Here is a 20,097-nt window from a genome sequence, read left to right as displayed (position 1 = left end):
GACAAGGAATAGCCGCTGCCAATGTGACAGGCTAGTGCTTCGGGTACCTGAGCTAGCAACAACATCCTCAACGATGTATTTAGACGAATTTTTTTGTCCACAATAAATGTATCAAGCCTAGTAAACTCCAATAGGAAAATAGAGAAATATATCTCCGCCCGTCTACGTATAATTACAACTACGGCTAGGAAAGGACGAGAATTTCCAATAAGGTAGGCAATAACAAGAATATTTACCAACATCAGATACCAGTAAGGATCGACTAATACAACTATAGCATGTAAAATTCTACCCTGGTGGGCTGGCGTATCCACGTGGGTACATAAGGACTAGTTAGAATATTCGACTGCCCCTATTTAAGATATAACGCACCTCCTGTATGGAACGCATCGTTTTCTGTTGTTCGATAGGCTGATATTTCAGCTCCGGACTACCACTATCACTTACGTTGGCTTTAACTAAATCGAGGAACGTAACAGTCATGGTCTAAACATATCGTCAATTTGGATACCATCCCCGGTCTAGACTCCGACCAGCCAGTCAAAGCTTGGCGGATGCTGGCACGATGCTGCTAACCAAATTAATGCTATGATCAGCTCTTGATCAAGATCCCCGGGGTCCGCAACTACTCTGCTATCGATCATCGGATACTTCCCTGCATCACATCTCAGCCCAAACTGGTAATGATCTGTTTACCGATTCAAGCCACTTTTCATAGTACAAAATGGCCCTAATTCCATAACCTGAAAATTCAAAAATACCTACGTAACTGCCTCAAGCAGAGTACGTCTCCGATGCAGCGGGACATGCGTTAACTTATTACCACAATTTGCGGTCCCTCTCACAGTCAAATCAAAATATGGATCTACTGTACATGGAATGGTCTATCAACTTTTCAGCCCTCCTAGACTTTTAGGCACAGATCTAGTGATTTAATTTTCAAGTAGTGATCTTAACTTTCGACGCATCACCGCTTACTTACGTCGACGGCACGACTACCTAGGTTCCTAAGTATTAGGTAGTCTTCAGCGTGAACTTAGGTAGCGCCAAACATTTAACCGCCCTGCACCCCCGTCCCTCCCGTATCGCTTAATGATAAGGCGTATGTATACGTTCCAATGTACCGCCTATGCTGTCTGAGCAATATCCTGCTTTGTAGGGCATCCATCCAACCAACCAGTATCCCATCCTTCGTCCTAATCGGCGCGAGTATTTGTCTTTAGTCTGTTAAGATAGTGGCGTTCCTTGGTGCCTATTTTGTGTTATACGGAAAGCGATAGGCAACCCCTTTAGGGTAGCTACGAACCTTTCACCGTCATTTTTAGCCACACCAGGCGAAGCCATAGGAGGAACAATCTACATCGAATTGAACTTGCCTTATATTCAATCGATATATAATTCCTCCCTATGTTTTCTCTTCTCCTCGAGGATCCTCTTCTGCCGCTGTTGCATCCACACAAAGCCAAACACGGCGAGTATGACAACTACAGGGACAACTAGTCCGGCGGCGATTGCTGTGTTGTTGTTAACTCCATTACTGGCAGCTGGCTGGTTGGTCGGTTTAGACGGTATTATTATTGGTTTATTGAAGGGCTATATCTCTCATAAGCATCCGTGAATATCATTTATAGGCAACACTGATTTAATCCTTACATCGTCTGGATCAATTTCGTTCGTATCTTCTTCTGACTCGGCGATTGTGAAATATGGCGAGAATGCAAAAGCTGATACTGACGTCTCCGATTCTACCCAATTCTGAGACAACACTTCTACCTCATACTTAGATGTTTCGAGATATGGTAGCGGGTATGGTACGGTTTTCCATAGGAAGGAAGAAGCATTAAGCCCAACTATCACCACGTGTGAGAAAGTTCGATATGATTGCAAGGTGGACGCTTACTCGTGATGTTTACTTCCAACGAGTTTGCGCCGTATTCACTCGTCTGGTTGATAAGCCTAGAGCGGATAACAAGAGGATAGTCGGTCGCATTAGTTGAATTCCACTGCAGCAATAAGTCGGATCCCCGAGTAACATTATTGAAACTATTTTGGAAGCCCGCTAGGCAGAACGCCCATAGCTGGCTGAATATGGAGATGACCAAAAACCCCCTTAATATCATATTCGAATTCTTAAGGAGATGATGCCGGGATGAGTAACAAAATGCGACCGCGACGATGACTTTAGAGAAACGTCCTTTTAGAACGAGGAAACGTCTTATATCGTCGTAGATATGCCCATGCCACTTTTATTATGAATGCGTTGGGCTAGATATGTAGCGAAGTAGCCAAGGTTGATAATAGGCAAATATGGATATAGTGCCCGTTCGCCCAATTCGATCTTTAATTAGGTAAACTCAAGACTATTTCCTTTCGCATTTGAACATTCAATTCCCGTTATTATACCTAGGCAATCCGATTCCTATTATCAGTGGTTGGTTTACAAGATGGACATTTACATATTTCCACGATTGGATAATTCAGTATCTGCCCTCATTTACACCCTTATGTTTCGATGGTACTTCTTCTATCAGCCCACGAACTCACTAAAATAAAGAAAAAATAAAATAACAACAACAACAACAAAAAAAGGTCTAGTGATAAGGTAGTATTAAAAGTGATATATTTAGATTAAATATCCTCTATGAGATAAGTTGCGGTTGGTCCAAAGTGGAATAGGAGTATGGCTAAATTAAATGGAATACTGCCTACCAATCAGAACATCCTCTTCTATATGCCTTCCATATTCTCGGAACCTCAGATATGCCTTCCGCATATGAAAATTTCTTGCATAAGTAGCGAAACTCTAAGTGGTGTAGGTGATACATGTATGTTTATCTTTGTGGCACCAAGGCGAATCATCACAGCAGAGCGCACGGAATCAGCCCATTTCAGGGGTCTATGTGGGTTGCGACCACCACGATAAACATCTCAATTTTTTAGTTTTCTATGAAAAGTCTAATGAACTAGACGGATGACATGAGTATAAAAAGATGCGTTATTCATTTCTACTGGTGAATCGCGTCCCTTTTAACCATCTTCAACTTCCAACCCACGATCCACATTCTTCAACTTTCCACGCCGGCTTTCTACGCCTTCCTTAATATTAGGTTGATCATTAATTCTTTAGTCCCCAGGGACGAGGCTCATGTCAAGCCTTCAAACACGGCATCGCTGTGTCCTACAATAGCGTCAAAAAAGGCCGTCTGCTGAACACGGAGTTCAGTCGTGGAGCAGACCACGTAACAAACGCCATATGCTTGCCACGGCTTAAAGTGCGGTCGTGGAGACAAGACACGTAAATCAACCGCTGCACTGTCACAGAACCAGCGTTAAAACGGTGGCACATGACGGGCTCGATATATATCTCTAGCCAGAATATCTCAAGAACTTTGTTTCTTGACTTTCCGCGGTGAAGCATCCGCAGTATAAGCTGGGCTAGCTTCTACCTCGCTTATTGAAGAGTGGAGATGTGAACCTTATTAGTATCAGGTTGACGCTTGAAGACCAGGGAAGGCGTGGATGATCCAAGGGTTTCCAATGGCGGAAAAGAAAAGAACACATGGTAATTTATGTTGTCGATAACCCCTCTTTCTAGACAAAAGCTGTCGCAAACTATGGTCCGCTATGTCGTATTCGCATCGTCATCGAAAGGTCGAATCTTAGACAACGGATCACGACGGACCGGCACGAAACCAAGAAGCATAGCAACTTCGATAAGAAGAACATTCAGCAAGGTTCCCTTTGCTATACGGCGAGGATGAGTTCCCATCCATTTTTGTTTTCGTCTGAAAAATAATTATGCCCCTATATTGGCATCCAAAGACTACCTAGTCAAAACCATATTCCCCGAGCACATGTTTATCGTCAACTGTTACCTTGAACTCAACTCCACATGAGTCTAAACCTATAACAGCTTACCAAAACCTTGATCCCAAACGTATCGGGTACGTTTGGTGGGGTTATCGATGTGCCGTACTTCCAGTTCTTGCCGGCTATACGGAAAGATATCGTCATTAAGGCGTCTAATTCATCGAACCATCGCCGAGTAAGTCGTGCGTCAGACTTTTAATATCCTCTCATGATTCATTAACCACAGCGGTGCTCGCATTGCGAAGCGGTTTCGGTATGAATATCACAATATCAACATGGGCATGTCCACATGTCGATACTGTGTTTTTACTCGAACGCCGTATAGACGAAGAGGCATCCGGCCTATCAAATTTGACCAAGTGCACTTGATGACATTACAAAGAGTAATTTGATAAGCCGTTGTAGAGAAATAAATCGGTGTCGCCCGATGCTGAGCCTATCGTTGGGTCGTAGACTAAACTAGCTTGTTGAAAACGCTGTGCCGTTTCCTGTTCACGTTTAAGCCTGATGTATTCTGCTTGGAGGTTCGAATAGGCCTGGCTGAGGACATCATTCTTTTTCTGGGCCTCGCCTAGCAAGATTTCAAGATCCTTGATGCGTTGATCCTTTCGTTCGCGATAGGCTCTTTGAGATGCACGATTCTGAGCTCGTCGGCGCTACAACCAATAGTTTTAGTGGCTTGACCTCATAACCACATCTCTCAGATGAGCTGTTCAGCTTACAGACAGGACCGAGGGCGGCGCATTCTTGTATCTGTTCTCACGTTTTCTCTTCGCTGCAGGCTTTGTCGCAGGCTGCTGCGGCTCGGTCTGCTTCGTTTCTCCTGACTCGTCTGTATGCTCAGGGCTAGCATATATCCCTTGGAAAGATAAATCGTACTGTGAAGTTTCTGTTAGTCGGTGACTAGCTAGGTATACAATACTTGTGCATGAGCGACTCACCGGCGAATCCATAGGGCTGGAAGTAGCTGATGTATTTGTGGAGTCTAGATATAGGTCCGCATCGCCGTATACATATGACATCGACTTGGAAGGCGATGTAAGACCAACGATGTTGTCAATGTCGTCCATTGTTATGTGAGTATATTGAGGGTTTTTTTTTCTATCCTCCCTTGAAGGTAAGACTAGAGAATGCGAAGATGATAGACCGAGGGGCTTGAAACGTTGGGGGTTGTTTTGGGGGAAATGCAGAAAGAGCTTTAAACAAAACAAGATATCACTTAGGGGATGTTATCGAGGATATATCTTGGGTGTTCGTCTCTTTGGAGCTGGGAGAGTTTAACATGCATCATTCATATATGATAAACGCACCAAGTCTCACCTACTTACAAATATCCTTGTTGGACTAGACAAGAGGTCGCGTCGTCAACCTGCAGCGTTGCAGAAGACTCATGATGTACTCACAAGTACCTCACTATCCCTGTCTGAACTTGCAGGCGGAGCAGCCGTCTAACCGCATACGGGGTAACTATATACCAGGGCATGAGGGCTGGAGGTCTATCCCAAAGAGGTAGTAGAGGAGAACCCGAAGACCGGCATCGTTAAGAGTGAGTGGGGTTTCCTTCGGGGAATAGGTCCTCTTCGGCGACAGGGAACTCGGAAAACGAAGATTACCTAAGCCAGGTATTAACCAGATGGAGTCAGATCGGCTCGCGTGGCGTGGTGGCGTTTGCAGAGGCGAGTGCAGAATACTAGGTACCTAGGTAGAGGATGAAATATCAACCTTGATGCTTGGTGAGCAGCGCCGACCTACCAATTTACATATCTCTCGCACTTAGGCTGATACTTATACTTGAGTACATGGACCTGCCCTTGGCTTCGTGCAAAGGCCGAGGAGTTGTAGGACAATTCACTTTTTTCCTCGACACCAATATCATATCCACCTATTGAGAATCCCCAGTGCTAGCTGGATGTGACGTTTAGCATCGAACGTGAAAGCGTCGTGAATATAGTTGTAGGACTTGAGATACACGATCGCAAATACCTGCCTGCATCCGATAGACTTGCGGAACATTTGCGACCAGCTCTGGAGTTCCTAGCCGCACCGAATCTGTCTTGCCGCCCAGCCCCGTCAAATATTCTGCGGCAGACATGTCCCGGCGGATGGAGGAGCTGTCGTTACCTGTCATCGGAACCTGGTTGCATTCTGATTACCAATTGGTATTTATTCTAAAATTGGTAAAGCGTATGTCTCTTATGCTCGACTTTTACGCGATATCCGCGCTGCGACAGCCTACTGTACCTAGGTACTGACAATGCATGGCTCGTTAGGAGTTAGGATCGACATGTCTATCATAAATTAGGTACCTAGGTAGGCACCAAGAAAAATTGTTCAATTCGTAATCATAACCCTCCGACATCCCCACAGTTGCAGCCCAAGCCCTAGAGAACCGGGTCTAGGGCATCGTACCTTGGAAGAACATCTAGTAATGTGTCGACGGATATCAAACCCTAGCTTTCAGCATCAGGTTTCTGTTGATAACCCTAAGCTTTGATAGGGCCGAGAGAATCATCCTAGGACACAATCCCAATGTTGATTCGGCGTACTGGCCTGCGGAGGCTCGTCCGCAATGCACCTACCGAGGTACCTAGGTGAATATGCTCACTCCCTGAATTGCGAAGTAGCGACAGCCCCAAGATGACAGCATCACCCACCTAATCTACCATAAGCACCCAAACTGTACTCTGTAAACCAAGCCGCAAAGTGTCAGCGGCGTCAAAGCGTACATCGAATTCCTACATCGATACACAACGTCGTATTGCATCAAATTCACCCCACATAGCAAGAGCTCACTATAAGATGGTCTGCGTTTATACCTATGTGCGACTGCTGACAAACATACACGATATCTTTGAATATTGTGTCAGCTATTAAGTGTGTATTTATATATCGCTTGAGATGATTCTTAATAATATAGTCTTGTAATGGTAATATGAAGCGCGGATAGTCCCTAGAAGTTTCCTAGCAAAGCAACTAAGGCTCAAGAATTTTAATTAATTTATAAGTCGAGACTATAGATCGCTAGATCCCATCGGGGAATCGAGCCCACGCATAAAGACGTAAAAACCGGTAGAGTAGATAAGAGGAATCTAGAAACACAAGTCAAAGTTCAGGTGTGTATCTCTGGAATGAAGTTGGGACTTGCTCTTCGCAAGTAGAAATCCGAGTATTGGCCTTCAAGCTTGACTGGGGCGCTACTGTAGATCTCTTGGCACATCTATCTACTACTTGCAGGGATCTACGGCTGCTCCCTTATTCGAACTGGACTGGGGTTCTGGTCGGTATTTTGGTGTGATCGCTCGCGGGACAATATAGGTACCTAGGAACACACCTAGGTATATGAAGTATACATGTACAGAAAGACGATGGCGTTTGACGGCGGATTGACTAGTCGGAACGTCCCCCAATACCTACACTTGAGCTATTCCCGAATCTTACATAAGACAAACTTTTCTTTCTTTTTTTTGGATTAGAAGTTTTATTTTACTTTTTAATGTTCGAGTCCTAAGTCCTTCTAAATGTCCGCCTCCAACTCCTCCGGGGTAGTAAGAATTTAGGGGCCTCGGAAATAGAGAAAATATGCATTGTACCTGATGCTTACTATCAATGTATGAGTTCAAGAGATTCTTCGCCATTTAGAGAATTATAATCTAGCTGGGCCGCAAAACTACCGCAACGAGTAGGTAGAATTGAGAAAGGGACTCACAAGCCGCGCAGGAACAAGAGTATAACTCCAATATTTAACGACATATTCGTTTATTCCCGTGACAAGTATTACCCAGGGGCAATTCCATCACCTACCTAGCTATCATGTTGCTGCAGAATATGCCCACCGCCTAGACATATATCAAATTCTAGCAAAGCCGAGACCATTCATGTGGGTCGTGGAGTTGTTAGTTTGGTCGACTAGTCTGCGATATATCACAAAATCTAACCCGCAGTGGTTTCCTAATGAAGAGTTTGGAAGCTTTTATGTAGTGTATACCCCTTGGCTCTGCAAGATGCCTCTTTAATCTTAGAAAATGTCCGAGCAAAGTGAACTCAGGAAGGGCCAAGACAGACCGGCCGTGCTACCTGGAGGATAGCCAGTTAGATTCCACATGAAGTCAAATGACAAGTTTGTTGTCAAATAATAATAACTTTAAGCATCATGTATGTATGAGCGTATGTATGTCAGAATAAAGTTGCAGTGTCGGATCTGTAGTAGAAAGAAAATGGGCTTCAGAAACGCATATCGCAACGAGCCGAGGCGCTCGTCGCTCGTGCTCGTGGTCGTGGTTCATTCAGGGAACCAATAAGCCCGAAACTTGTTGGCGAATAGACAAGGTAACATCTATTAACTGGGCTATATGCTCCGGCCCAGGGATTCTGACAGGTCAGCGGGCATGCACTCCGCCCTTCCCCGCGGCCCTACTATGATTTGCTGGATGCGGACGCGAGAGCGGCAATTGACGTATGGTACCTCCGTGTACAGTTGATTGATTCTAGAACATAGGATCTCTTTCCTGGGTTATGTTTAGGATCGGAATTGGCACTACAATTGCAATTGTACTTTATCCAAGTATTAAACCCGGGGTTGATGAACAGGCAGAGGCTAGTAGTAGTAGAGGAGAACATCTAGGCAACCTGCGTTTTCGTGAGATAACGATGTTAACGGCTTCAGCATAGAACTGCATGTATCCCAGCTGATCTAAATAAAGCGTCATGCCGAACCCCGAGGTAATTTTATAATCAGCAAATATGTAAGCAGATATTCTGCTGCAGGTTCGGAGCCCCGGCGGTCGAGTTCACTGCACTGGTCAATCTTCTCTCCGTTGATTCCGCTCCCGACCCGCGTCACGATTGCCACTCCGAATGGTATCCAAAGTAATGTCACCTAAGACTTGTGCGAGGAATCCCCGAGACATTGAAATTGCCTCCGTATCGAGGTGTTGCTATTTTTGATAACTGTCCCGTGCATTGATAGTTACCTTTTCTGCGTAAAGAATTTCTTGCGGCAAGATCAACATCTATACCCACGACGATTCTCGCGATGCCTCTCATCCACCTATTACCAAAGTTCCTCTCGGCAATTCCATTGTCTTTAAAAACACACGCTTCATATGATTCGGCCCCGAAGTGGCCTGACAGATCTCCTATCGTTGTCCTATTCTGGCCGTATTGTAAATCAAAATAATCACCATGCATTGTATCTGTTGGTAGAGATATTCGTGCTTAATCTGATGGTGGATATCTACTATACTACATAATTCATAAGGGAGGGTTCAAATGTCTGCGATATGACGAAGCCCTTGTTCCGAGGAATGAAAAATATCGTCGCAATGCTGGTATTGTTTGATTATGCAGATCTAGTTTATGACGTCTTGGGTAGGCGTGTTAGGCCCTCCTGGGCTTGCATGGCACCCTCTTCAAAGGAGATCCTTCTACTTAGAGTCAAACCCTCCTCGAATCTACGCCTGGCTTCTTCGAGGTCCCCTGCCATGGTTGCAATGTCTCCAAGGTTGCAGAGTGCTACGGCACAGGCTTCGTCACATTCGCTGGTTCTATCCTCGCCCTGCACCTTCCGTGCTGCCTGTTGGGCTTGTAAAGCCCACGAGCGGGCACTAGCTAGAAGGGCAGCTCGCGTCGGTTGAGCACCCACGGCGGGCCCTCCTACTTGGGAGGATTGGCTTGAATTGGACGACACGTGGATAGGTTGCTGCGCCAGGGAAATTGCTAGGTTGTTCACTTTCAGGGGCTTGTAGTTAGCATAAAGTCCGAAACAGAATCATTCATCAAAATGTATGGAAAGGGCAGGGAAGAGAAATAAAATAATAGATATATAAACACTGAACGAATCAAATTTCTCCTTACTTAATACGGCGGTATGACAACTATTAGAGGGCGAAAGTGAAATAGCTTGAAGGAAGAGCGGCGCCGCGAGGTAGTACTGTGACTTGGACTCGTAATGGTTTCCCAAAGCTGTTCTTACTTAGTCATAACTGGGCTTGAATGGTAGGGTGCACCAACAGCGCCATTATGGCGGAAAAACGGGATGACATACCTTCCAGCGCACCACCAATTTGCCCCGGGCTCATCCAATCCCCCTCACCCGCCTTCACACCCTCAATTTGGCGCCTCTGCAATTCTTTTAATACGGTCTCGACTGCCCATACTAAGCGTTCACCGGCCGAGTCGCTTTGAAGGACATGCTCATCAGAATAAAGCTCTCCAAGCTTGACGCTAATCCCAACGGATTTCCCTAGTATCCTCGTCCTCTTAGCCCATAGGTTTTCTGGGGCTATATGTGCCTCGGACTCAGCATCTGCTTCTGCTCCAGCGCGTTGCGTTTCTAGTGAGCCTACTAGCCTTCCCGAATTGTCAACCAACCCGTCCTGAACACCCTTTTCCAATTTTTCAACCCATTTTCCGCAATCTTGTAGGAGCGCCTCTAGGACCTCAATGGAATTTTTGTAGCTGCCGATTTTTTCAAACCAAGCAGCTAATTGAATCCTAATCCCCATAACTTCATCAGAGAATGGGTCAAGACCGGCTTCCGAACACTGCTCCAACGCCATCTTGTAATATTTGAGGGCTAACCTCGGATCCGGTGTATAATTACTATAGTACAGAGCACGGCGAAGGGACTTAGCGATCGGTGGAGGGAATCGAGTGAACTGCTTCGACTGAAAGTAATTGAAATAAGCATAACCTACGTAAACGGATATGCCAGCTATACCGCATAGGCTTCAGGCAATTCTCGAAGGTTAGTAAGTCATCCACTCTTTAGTCTGATCGGAAGGGAAATTCTCTTACAGAGCAATAGCAAGGACGAGTTCTTCGGGACTTTGTCGAAATAGAGAACGAAGACTCTGGCCTCGAAAGGCGCTGAGCAGGGGACGAAAACTTAAGCCCTGTTTTAGAGCTCGCAGAAGAAGTTTCGATGGGGGTAATGGTGGTTTCTGTTCTGTTGGTTCGTGTGAAGAGGATTGGTATCGCTGTTGTTGGACAATATGAATTATGGCCGCCTCAGTACCTGCGACTCTGGCGCATTCTAATCGAGTCGAGAACCACGGCGCAACCAGTCTAGCTGATCTCCGACGGATGCATTGAGCATGCATGAAACTGCTTCTGGAGCCAGAAGACAGCCTTGCAACATTGCGCGAACTCGACATTGTAAGTATTAAATATACTGTTTACTATCAACGGTAGCGATGAGCCATGTTTTTGTAACAACTACGACTACTTGAAATAGTAAAAGTTGATGACGTTTTATGGTTGTTGTTTGGTTCGCGAATTTCACTAATGAATTTCAATTAGCGCTGGAGCTTATAGTGGACAACATTATGTAAGTCATTTGCCCCGCCAAAGTTAGCTCAATCAATTAGCTACATTAGGCAAGCTAAGGTACATGTATTGATTGATATATGTACCTCGGCTGCTGCAAGCGTATATCTTACGCATGGACCACCCCACATGTACATACCTTTCTAAGCATATCAGATCAGTTCCATTGCAAATGACGAAGTACCCTAATCCTTTTCCTACCTTCACTTCACCTACATAAATCTGCTTACCTCTCCCGCCTACCTACTTTACTCTTTTAAATCCACAATCACGCAAAGCAAACATTTGATATCGATCAAACGAGAAAATGGCAGCAAAATTTGAGCCCAAGGCTCCTGTGAACCTAGACCCTCCTAAGAATGATATTATCTCTGTCGAGGAATTAGCAAAAGCCGATGGTGGGTTGACCCCGTGAAGTAACTCCGAATATATAAAACCATATGTGCCTGGAGCGACATACCGACCCTCACTGCTATTCTCTTGTCATCATCATAATTCGAAGTGGAATGCGTGTTTTTCTGATCACCCCAACATAGGTACCGAGGGACAAAAGGCTTATGTGGCAATCAAGGTGCGTTTATTCATTCTGTTGTGTCTCCTATCCTCACTATCAGTTCAAAATTGACTGTGTACCGACCTTTTTCAGTGTTTGTAGTCTAACATGCTGTTTTTAGGGCAAAGTCTACGATGTCAGTGGCAATAAAGCATATCGGGAAGGGGGTTCATACCATGGTACGTGGCAGTGTTTCATTCACCATGAGATACTACTATTCAAGCTCCCTTTTCAGAAACACCGATGTCCCTATGGTAGCTAAGTGTGCCTTGTCTCTTGTTTGCTATCCAGCTATCTGAAAATTGGAGTATCCATCTCATGTCTAACCACATCCCTCCTCGTTATTTTGAATTGGCTCTTTAGGTGTGGAAGAGTAGAATAGGATGCTTGCTAATTCATTTAGTCTTCGCCGGGAAGGACGCTTCTCGTGCGTTGGCGAAGACGTCAACGAAGGCAGAAGATGTAAAGCCAGAGTGGCAGGATTTGGGTGACAAAGAAAAGCAAACATTGGACGACTGGAATACCTTCTTCTCAAAGCGTTATAACGTTGTCGGTGTCGTTCAAGGTGCAACCAACCAGGAATAGTTGGCATGCTAGTGTACATACGTGTGTTGGCGCGCATTATCGGGCTCTAGCAACATTCACTCATCGAAAGTCATGAGGGTTTCCTGAATAATCTTGGGTACCAAACCGCGGTAATGGGACATTGGCCTAAATCGATCCGCTCAACCTTATAGGACCGATGTGGAAACACGGCCGAATACCATACGCATCAATACACCCATGACCGACAGTGAATACAGAAAATCCTGCCTCACTTAAGGCCAGATACCTAGGTACCCATTAATTAGGCTACTAACTTTCAAGCAAGAATAGAGGCTAGTCTTCGTCTTGAAGGTTCTCTAGATGTCATACAGAAATAAATTACCTAGGCCCAGAAGACTTTTCACGACTCCTAAGCGTAAAGACATGTCCAAATTGCCCTGGAGAATCATGAATATGGGCCAAACTTTAGTGTGATTACTCCTAACAGGCTTATTGGTTGCGACTGAATATATCTGTTCCTCCCCTATTAAATGGATAATTATCTTAAGATCGTGCCCCGAATAGTACTTCCTAACCTATGCCACTGTACGTCTGTTTTCTGGCATAAGGTCCTCGATCGAGTCTCATCAACTACCTAGACGATACAGAAATACCTATCCTGGTAGGTACTCAGATAGATATGGCTTCGTCAAACTCAACGGGCCTGACACAGGCGAGTACACAATGCGTTTCGCTATGTGGCATCATTGGGAATTCCCGAATGGAAACAGCAACGTGCCAGTTAATGATTTGGTTAGACTAAGTCATTTCCATATTCTTCTCTCTCCAATCCATAATAATCGATACAAGTAACCACCTAAGCATATAGGCAGAGGGCGCATAAGCAGATTCTGAATCGTATAAGCACGTCCCACAGACAGCTGTCTATGCATATTTGTCCCCCCTTTCGAAACAATTCGCCAAAGTTCGTGGTAGTCGGTGAGCAACATAGAACCTTTTCTGCTTCGCTGCGTCCTCGACTCAAGCGATCGGAATAGCACATCCCGAGGCTGCATATGAACAGCCCACATAGGTCTGCCTAGACTGCTGTATTCAGTTCTCATGGATCTTGAAGCTTTTCGCGGACGTCATCCGACGTCAAACTGAATGCATACTGTATACTGCGTAATCCCCGGCAATATCTATCTCTTATGCCCGTACAGTATTCACCTCGCACGATGAGGAGGGGCCCATATCTTTCCATTCACCAAGCGAAATCCATTCTCGACACATTTTTCGCAGAGCTGTCCTGCCTGGAGCCACGAGTCTCGGAGCTTCTTGACTCCAAGGCAAATGTGATTGGGGTCGTTACGTGCGAAATGGCAGTAGGACTTCAAGCGACATACTGAGTGGTTGCATTCGAACCGGAACTCATCGTAATCGCACATCGTTGCCGCTTAAGAAATAAATTCTGGCAGGAGTTAGCCGAGCTTTTAAGCAATGTTATCAAGAGGAAATTTGTATAGTCTTTACTCACGAAAACCAGGTTGAGATGTTTGTTTTCAATTGCAGGGGGCTATGTCAAGTTAGATGTTGATATATTAGATGAGGTGTTCCGTTCATACCTCGAATTGCGAAAATAGGAAACAACATGAGATCCAGTGAAAGCGTAGAGTGGTGTCCAAGAGTACCTAGCACCATAACTTTAACCGATGAGATGAGGCTCTTCTTATATAGAAACCATGTTTGCTCCGTTCCCAAAGATACTTAACTTTTGGTGACATAATGACAGGGACAAACAGCTAGGAGGTTTTCTCATAATTAGAATAGTGAGGAGATACTCTATCGTTCTGTTTTACGCAGCTTTCCTCCGCTAAAAGGGGAAACTCGCATTAGCTACTTAGCTCGTCCACATATATTGTACTGTTCTTATCGAGGACGGCCGACTTGTCATATTTCCCCTTGCTCCACGATCATTCTGTCACAGCAAGATTGCGTGGTACGGCGTGCCTGTAGGGGACGAGTCATATGTTTTCCGTAAAGCTCCAGGAATGATATAATGAGGTACTCCTTTGGATATCAAATTCGAAGTACTCGCCTAGGTCAACTCGAGTATTGACTTGGTCGCGCTGGAAAGTGATAACGAAATAAGAAGAACTCCGAGACCCGGGCACCTCGTAGAGCTATATTGCCGCCCATTGGGCATCAGGGACTACCTAGGGTTTGCTGAAGCCCCTTCATGCCTAGAGGATCCGTAGAGAAAGGACGGGGACACGCTTAACCGTTCACCCTAGCGGGCGGGCTTTGAAAATGTCTGCTACCGCTGACCATGACTACCTAGGTACATATAAATATTTCATAACTTGAGAGAAAACGGTTAGTAGCTTCAACGGAGCTAGACCGACCATTCCGGAGAGCTGGTGTTACCAGTATATACGCTATAAAAAGGGCTTCGATGTACCAACCTACCAGCTACCTTGGGTACCTAGGTAGGTATTTACCTACCTGCAGGTGAGTAGAGTACCTAGGTAGCCATCCAATATTTAATATTGGAATGGAGCCCAGTTTGCGCCAGTGCTGGACCCCCCCTAGGTACGGCACGGCCCGAGAGCACAAGGGAGCAAACAACCCACCTTCAATCCAACGCGTAGATGCTGTCAGAACTCTAGACTGCAGTCAACACGTACGTAATGAGCACGACGGATCGCTACCGAGATTGTGATTTCGGGAGCGTTTGGCATCTAACGCCAATGACTCCTTGAAGTACCACGGAGATGCGAGAACTATCGTTCATGACGCATCGGACAATTGACACTTGTCGCACATAATCAAGTAGTTTCTCAGGCTACTGGCCGTTGCTGCAAAGATCCGGGTTGAACGCTTCAATTTCGTGCTACCAATATCATTGACTATTTGTTAAGGAAACGCTAGCGACCTTGATGGGTTTCGAAAGGAAGACGACATGATCGATCCAGTTGTATATCTAGGAAACGTTTGACGGGGGGCTAGCATATTTTCCTGCCTCAAGTCTGAGACCTGATCTTTGCATGCCACGTACTTTATGAGATGTAGCTTGAAGATGTGTCCTGGATAGTCTGATTGACGGGTGTCGCCCATGCTCATCGCTAAATTGAATAATATTCACAAAGGATAGAGGCCTATACGAAGGTGTGGTCGCGTGTGGGGGAGAGGGGGGGGGGGGTCGTGGTATTTAGCTATCAAACGGCGGAGTAGACGAAATCGCTTTTCCGTATTAAAATTGCTCTATTGGATATACATTTAACATGCTGCCATGTTGAAGTTCAATGCTGAGAGGAAAAGAAGCAAAGAAGAAGCAAAATCGATGATAGAGAAGTTTCAGAATAGATACATAAATTAAAGGCATCTAAAACAGTACATACATATGTACATACGATCGGTACATTTATCTTTATGAAATATACCTCAGTTTAAGTACCTTGGTACTCAGACAAGCAATCAGGCAACTAGATCCATAAAAATATTCAGGACAATGTTTGTGGCTGTGCATACATAGTTAAGAAAGTACTTCAATGAAAGGGCGTAATTATGGTGTGATGGTCGGTACTATACTATTATGCATGTATAAAAGTACTATATTGTCCTAGTTTTGTATAGGTACCTTAGTACCCTTAGTAGTTGCGCAATTGTCCGCCTCACTTTCCTTTTCTTTTTTTTCCTCTTAGGTCTTGACCGAAAACTATTAGGTCCCTAAGGTAGGAGGTATCTACGGTAAGAACCTACCTATGACTTGTGACCTGATTGTTGCCTTCCCGACTCAACATGCCTCGTACCAACCGAATATTTCGCTTCCTTTTTTCAACTTTCTAAGTAAAACGTCGGGCGCACCTGCTTTTCCATTCGATTACCCCGTTTTCCCTTCCGCTAAAGCCATGTTTCGCCTCTATCTTTCTTTAATTCTCGATTTATAATTCGGTTATACGTGCCCCCGTTCAATTGCAGCCTTAGGGCGTTTGGTCCGTTGGCCAAGCCGGCCTCGACGACTTTTCTCTGCCAAAACGACTCCGAGGAATTCATAGCACGAATCTCTATCTAGGAATCTGGACGTATCCTGATTAATCTCCACGTTAGTTGGTCCTTTAATAGTCCTCGAAATACCTGGCGTCGCCTGCTATAGTATTAGCACGTGTGCTATTGAAGAACGCATCGCTTCATTCAAACCACGTGCTCGCACTTCTCGAGATAGGCAACATATGTCGTGAAGACATAGAAGACGTCCCTCACACTGCCTATACTAACTTGTTTGTTAAAGAACATACTCAAGTGTGGAACCGTCCCTGGATTAAAGACACTTCGAGCCCAACTCGGTATATGTCTCGCTTTTCTCAAGGGCCTAGCTCAGCGAGCAAGTGGCAATACAAGCCTCGCAACTTCATTTCCTAGTATTTCACTTTCATTTTTTTTCCGCATTGATAACCGCCCACAGCCATTTGGATTGTTTCCGTAAACTCCACCCAATATGGCTGATCATCTCTCTTTGACTCCCTCTGGATCTTCGGACACCGTCATGGAAGGACATTCCCGGGTAACTAAGATGGCGGCTCTTAGTTTTGGCACATCGCCAGATCTTGCTGGTTTGGACCGTATAGACCGTGTAGACCGCAGTATGGATATGAATCTTCCGTTTCGCGCCGATCGAAACCACCCCGATTCCTACGGACCTAGACAGGGTGTGAACCGTTTGGCTTTGTGGTACCATAGGAATGATGGGCCTTGGACGCCCCCTGGCTTGACGTCCCCCCAGAGTGATCTCAGGAATCCATCTATCATAGGTAACCTACGGGGTAGTCCGCTGGGGTTTTCCAGTCAATACCGGGAGAGTATAGTGCCGTCGGAATGCGATACGGTACCTCCGGGAGTGATACCCTCTGATTCCGGATATGGTGGGAGTTATGGAGCCAAGCATAGTGTTGCCAATGGATCCGTCTGTGAGGAGTCGTTGGAACGGAACCCGGAGACCCAAAGTCTCATTGGACACATAGGTGAACTGAATTTTCGGTCTTACAATCAAGACATGGTGTCCAAAGGCGGAATAAATCCAGAATCCGCCTGGCCTTCCCTTCAACAACCGCACCCGTCATCCTCCTCGTCAGCCATTGACCATCAAATCAACCTCGAAGGGAATAGGATTTGTGAAGTCTGCCACAAACTACTCAAGACGAAGTCTGAGCTCAAGTAAGTCTTGACTCCTTTTTGGGATTTGAATAGCTCTGACGGAACTATCGCTAAAACACACTGCTACTAGGAAACACAAGCAGAGGCATGATAAGCCTTTTAAGTGTAATGTAAATGGCTGTACTCGTCGTGAGGGCTTCAGTACGCCAAATGATCTTGATAGGCACAAGCGAAGCCTACATCCAGATGAGGGTGCCAGTGGCAGCCGCTATCGATGTCCAGTAGGCGCTTGCAAACACAAAGACAAGATATGGCCCCGTGCCGATAATTTTCGGGCTCATATGAAGCGTGTTCACCAAAAAGATTCGATATCAGACGAAGATTTGGATCAATACAAGATCAGGTATATAACCATTTATCTCCTTATATATGAAGAAACCTCTGATTGTTTTTTGCAGGCCAACGCTTTCACCCAAAGAGGGTTTCAGCTCAGTTCGCGATAGCACAGCCCATGGATTTGATAGATTTAGTGTGTTTCCTGTTGGAAATACCAGCTATGCTTCGGAAAACTCGAGACTACCCCGAAGCCCAGTCATTGAACTGTCTACGGAAGCAAGTCCCGTGGAAGGTCGTGACCATAGTCAACCTGAAGCGGCCTCAACCGTGAATAAATTCGCAAGCGAAGACCACTTACGCATACCCAATAATTCCGCCGTTGGAGACGTGCGTCCGGAGAATAACGACATATATTTCGATAAACAAGCAGTAACATCGAACCAACCCTTAACTACACCTAACTCTGCACTTGATGATACCAAGGTCGTGAAACCAAGACTATTAAAAGAAAGTGATTCCGACCTCAATTCAGTGAACTCGGATTCTGAATTGGATGGTAACGTAAAACCCTTGGGCCATTACAAAACGGATACGCTCAATGAACCCCAGAATTTCCCAGGTGTCTCATCCAATGAGGGCTCCGAGCCTCATGGGGAGTTAGAAGTGTCAATTGACATCAACGAGAAGATCCATGCATTTCCTGGGGCAAGAGATCTTGAGATGGGGGACATAGATCTGACGAATCGCGATAACGTAGCGAAAATACTTGAAAAACTTCAAAGCAATGGTATGCTTGAAAAACTCGGGTACAAAAGGGGGAATCCACCGGACCCGGAGACTACAAAAGAAGAACCGATTGGCAACGTCCCATCCGAGGCAGCTCACGCCTGTCCTACATGCCACAAAAGCTTTAGCCGACGTTGCGAATTGAAGTAAGTGACTCTCCGCTGCCAGTTCTTCCCTTCCTCTATAAGGATTTATTCCCTCCGCCTCATTCTTTCAAGCGACTAACAATCGTATAGAAAGCACGAAAAGCGGCATTTAAAGCCATACGGTTGCACATTCCCAGGATGTGACAAGAAGTTCGGTAGCAAGAACGACTGGAAGCGCCATGAGAACAGCCAACATTATATGTTGGAGCACTGGAGATGCGATGAGAAATTTTCCGACGGCCCTTCCAAAGTCTGTGGAAAGTCAATATACCGACGTGAACTGTTCAAACAACATCTTAACACAGTACATCACATTAGCAACCAAGGAGCCTTAGAAGCCAAACTCGAAATGTGCCGCGTGGGGCGGAACTGCGAAGCTCGCTTTTGGTGTGGTTTCTGCTACGAAATAATCGAAATCAAGAAGGAAGGTATAGAGGCCTGGACCGAACGGTTCAACCATATAGATGATCATTTTCATGGGCGCAATAACCTACCACAAAGGCATATCAGTGATTGGGAAAATGAATGTTCACACCTCTCAAGGCCTCAGGAGTCAACACCAGACGATACCGGCAACTCTAGAGCCACTATGTCTGCGCCAGCTTGCTCGACCGATACTTCTAATATGCAAGGCCAGCACGAGCTTGAGAAGCAGCATATAAAGCAGAAGAGGAAGAGGGACGATGGGCGTGATGCGCTTGTTTCAAAGCGCGTCGAAACATTACAAGAGATGCCCAGGCGTAATTGTGTAAGTGGTCCCTCAGTTTGCTTATAACCAATGTTCTAACATGTTCGCAGTGCCAGTGTAGTGAAATTATGCCTCTAACCAGTAAGCAGTGTACTACAGTTTCTTGCCAACATAGGCTGTGTAGGGATTGTTATTAGTGCTATGAATCCCACATAGCATAGTAATAGCGTTATTTAATCAAGGGTTGTTTATTCGATTTGCGTATCAGTTATTTTATTATATCATATAGGGATTAGACAGCATCATACCAGAGGAAGCAACGACTCTTCCCACTACATTACGAGTAATATGATTAAATATACGATAACGTTCAATGATGACACGTATATTCAACAATAATCTTCTTCCAGATCTATAATGTGTCTTAATTGTGCACCCGTTCCATGTATGTTATGTCGCAGGATTTCTGATGGCGTCAGAATCGGCCGCGGTGTACTCGTAGGGTTGTAAGATTGTCAACAACGGATGACAATACAATCAAAATGGATTCGGAATATAATATCGAAGATATTATCATGAGGATTCGTTCTATTAGAAAAGAAAAACTCCTATGAAGTTAGCAATGACTACTTGGATGTGTTGAGCGGGGATCGAGTTCAATCAAAAGTGAGTTTAAGAAAGCAATAGGTCTTTTACGAAATAGAATAAAGAGA

At 45.2% G+C, this 20,097-nt stretch overlaps 6 protein-coding genes across 6 annotated transcripts; 2 read left to right on the top strand and 4 right to left on the bottom strand.

The window, feature by feature from the left end:
- Window positions 1-974: 974 nt before the first annotated feature.
- On the bottom strand, window positions 975-2,250 carry F4822DRAFT_213628 (uncharacterized protein). Its single transcript, XM_051453895.1, has 4 exons — window positions 1,901-2,250; window positions 1,654-1,850; window positions 1,377-1,593; window positions 975-1,298 (listed from the first exon to the last, which is right to left on the bottom strand). The coding sequence occupies exons 1-3, from the start codon at window positions 2,118-2,120 to the stop codon at window positions 1,384-1,386; spliced, it is 627 nt and encodes a 208-aa protein (XP_051315561.1). The 5' UTR covers window positions 2,121-2,250; the 3' UTR covers window positions 975-1,298; window positions 1,377-1,383.
- A 1,994-nt stretch (window positions 2,251-4,244) lies between these two features.
- Window positions 4,245-4,940, bottom strand: F4822DRAFT_428128 (uncharacterized protein; the record flags this gene model as incomplete). The annotated part of the gene is made up of 3 exons (XM_051460856.1): window positions 4,245-4,526; window positions 4,593-4,748; window positions 4,812-4,940. 3 exons carry the CDS (start codon window positions 4,938-4,940, stop codon window positions 4,245-4,247), a joined length of 567 nt encoding a protein of 188 aa, XP_051315560.1.
- Window positions 4,941-9,223: 4,283 nt separating this feature from the next.
- Window positions 9,224-11,024, bottom strand: F4822DRAFT_428127 (TPR domain-containing protein; the record flags this gene model as incomplete). Its single annotated transcript, XM_051460855.1, has 4 exons — window positions 9,224-9,597; window positions 9,724-9,831; window positions 9,914-10,596; window positions 10,666-11,024. The coding sequence occupies 4 exons, from the start codon at window positions 11,022-11,024 to the stop codon at window positions 9,224-9,226; spliced, it is 1,524 nt and encodes a 507-aa protein (XP_051315559.1).
- Window positions 11,025-11,296: 272 nt separating this feature from the next.
- On the top strand, window positions 11,297-12,734 carry F4822DRAFT_213330 (cytochrome b5). The gene is made up of 4 exons (XM_051453893.1): window positions 11,297-11,594; window positions 11,733-11,767; window positions 11,871-11,928; window positions 12,153-12,734. The coding sequence occupies exons 1-4, from the start codon at window positions 11,504-11,506 to the stop codon at window positions 12,332-12,334; spliced, it is 366 nt and encodes a 121-aa protein (XP_051315558.1). The 5' UTR covers window positions 11,297-11,503; the 3' UTR covers window positions 12,335-12,734.
- Window positions 12,735-13,419: 685 nt separating this feature from the next.
- On the bottom strand, window positions 13,420-13,841 carry F4822DRAFT_213342 (uncharacterized protein). Its single transcript, XM_051453894.1, has one exon. The coding sequence runs from the start codon at window positions 13,720-13,722 to the stop codon at window positions 13,501-13,503; it is 222 nt and encodes a 73-aa protein (XP_051315557.1). The 5' UTR covers window positions 13,723-13,841; the 3' UTR covers window positions 13,420-13,500.
- Window positions 13,842-16,591: 2,750 nt separating this feature from the next.
- On the top strand, window positions 16,592-19,786 carry F4822DRAFT_213280 (uncharacterized protein). The gene is made up of 5 exons (XM_051453892.1): window positions 16,592-17,488; window positions 17,559-17,831; window positions 17,887-18,696; window positions 18,787-19,444; window positions 19,534-19,786. Exons 1-5 carry the CDS (start codon window positions 16,773-16,775, stop codon window positions 19,579-19,581), a joined length of 2,505 nt encoding a protein of 834 aa, XP_051315556.1. The 5' UTR covers window positions 16,592-16,772; the 3' UTR covers window positions 19,582-19,786.
- The last annotated feature ends 311 nt before the right edge of the window (window positions 19,787-20,097 follow it).

The sequence above is a fragment of the Hypoxylon trugodes genome, assembly GCF_022578975.1.
Source record: "Hypoxylon trugodes strain CBS 135444 unplaced genomic scaffold F4822scaffold_4, whole genome shotgun sequence".
NCBI classification, from domain to species: Eukaryota; Fungi; Ascomycota; class Sordariomycetes; order Xylariales; family Hypoxylaceae; genus Hypoxylon; species Hypoxylon trugodes.
Note: the sequence above shows the minus strand (reverse complement) of the source record. Positions and strands in the feature narration are given on the sequence as shown.

Bases quoted from the DNA above. Each gene is read 5' to 3' on its own strand.
- F4822DRAFT_213628 (XM_051453895.1), bottom strand. From the start codon at position 2,120: ATGATATTAAGGGGGTTTTTGGTCATCTCCATATTCAGCCAGCTATGG. The intron at 1,851-1,900 runs GTAAGCGTCCAC...ACGTGGTGATAG, and splicing joins GTTGGAAGTAAACATCACGA to TTGGGCTTAATGCTTCTTCC. The intron at 1,594-1,653 runs GTAAGGATTAAA...TGAGAGATATAG, and splicing joins ACGAAATTGATCCAGACGAT to CCCTTCAATAAACCAATAAT.
- F4822DRAFT_213330 (XM_051453893.1), top strand. From the start codon at position 11,504: ATGGCAGCAAAATTTGAGCCCAAGGCTCCTGTGAACCTAGACCCTCCT. The intron at 11,595-11,732 runs GTGGGTTGACCC...ACCCCAACATAG, and splicing joins GGAATTAGCAAAAGCCGATG to GTACCGAGGGACAAAAGGCT. The intron at 11,929-12,152 runs GTACGTGGCAGT...TAATTCATTTAG, and splicing joins GGAAGGGGGTTCATACCATG to TCTTCGCCGGGAAGGACGCT.
- F4822DRAFT_213342 (XM_051453894.1), bottom strand. From the start codon at position 13,722: ATGTGCGATTACGATGAGTTCCGGTTCGAATGCAACCACTCAGTATGT.
- F4822DRAFT_213280 (XM_051453892.1), top strand. From the start codon at position 16,773: ATGGCTGATCATCTCTCTTTGACTCCCTCTGGATCTTCGGACACCGTC. The intron at 17,489-17,558 runs GTAAGTCTTGAC...CACTGCTACTAG, and splicing joins AAGACGAAGTCTGAGCTCAA to GAAACACAAGCAGAGGCATG. The intron at 17,832-17,886 runs GTATATAACCAT...TGTTTTTTGCAG, and splicing joins TTGGATCAATACAAGATCAG to GCCAACGCTTTCACCCAAAG.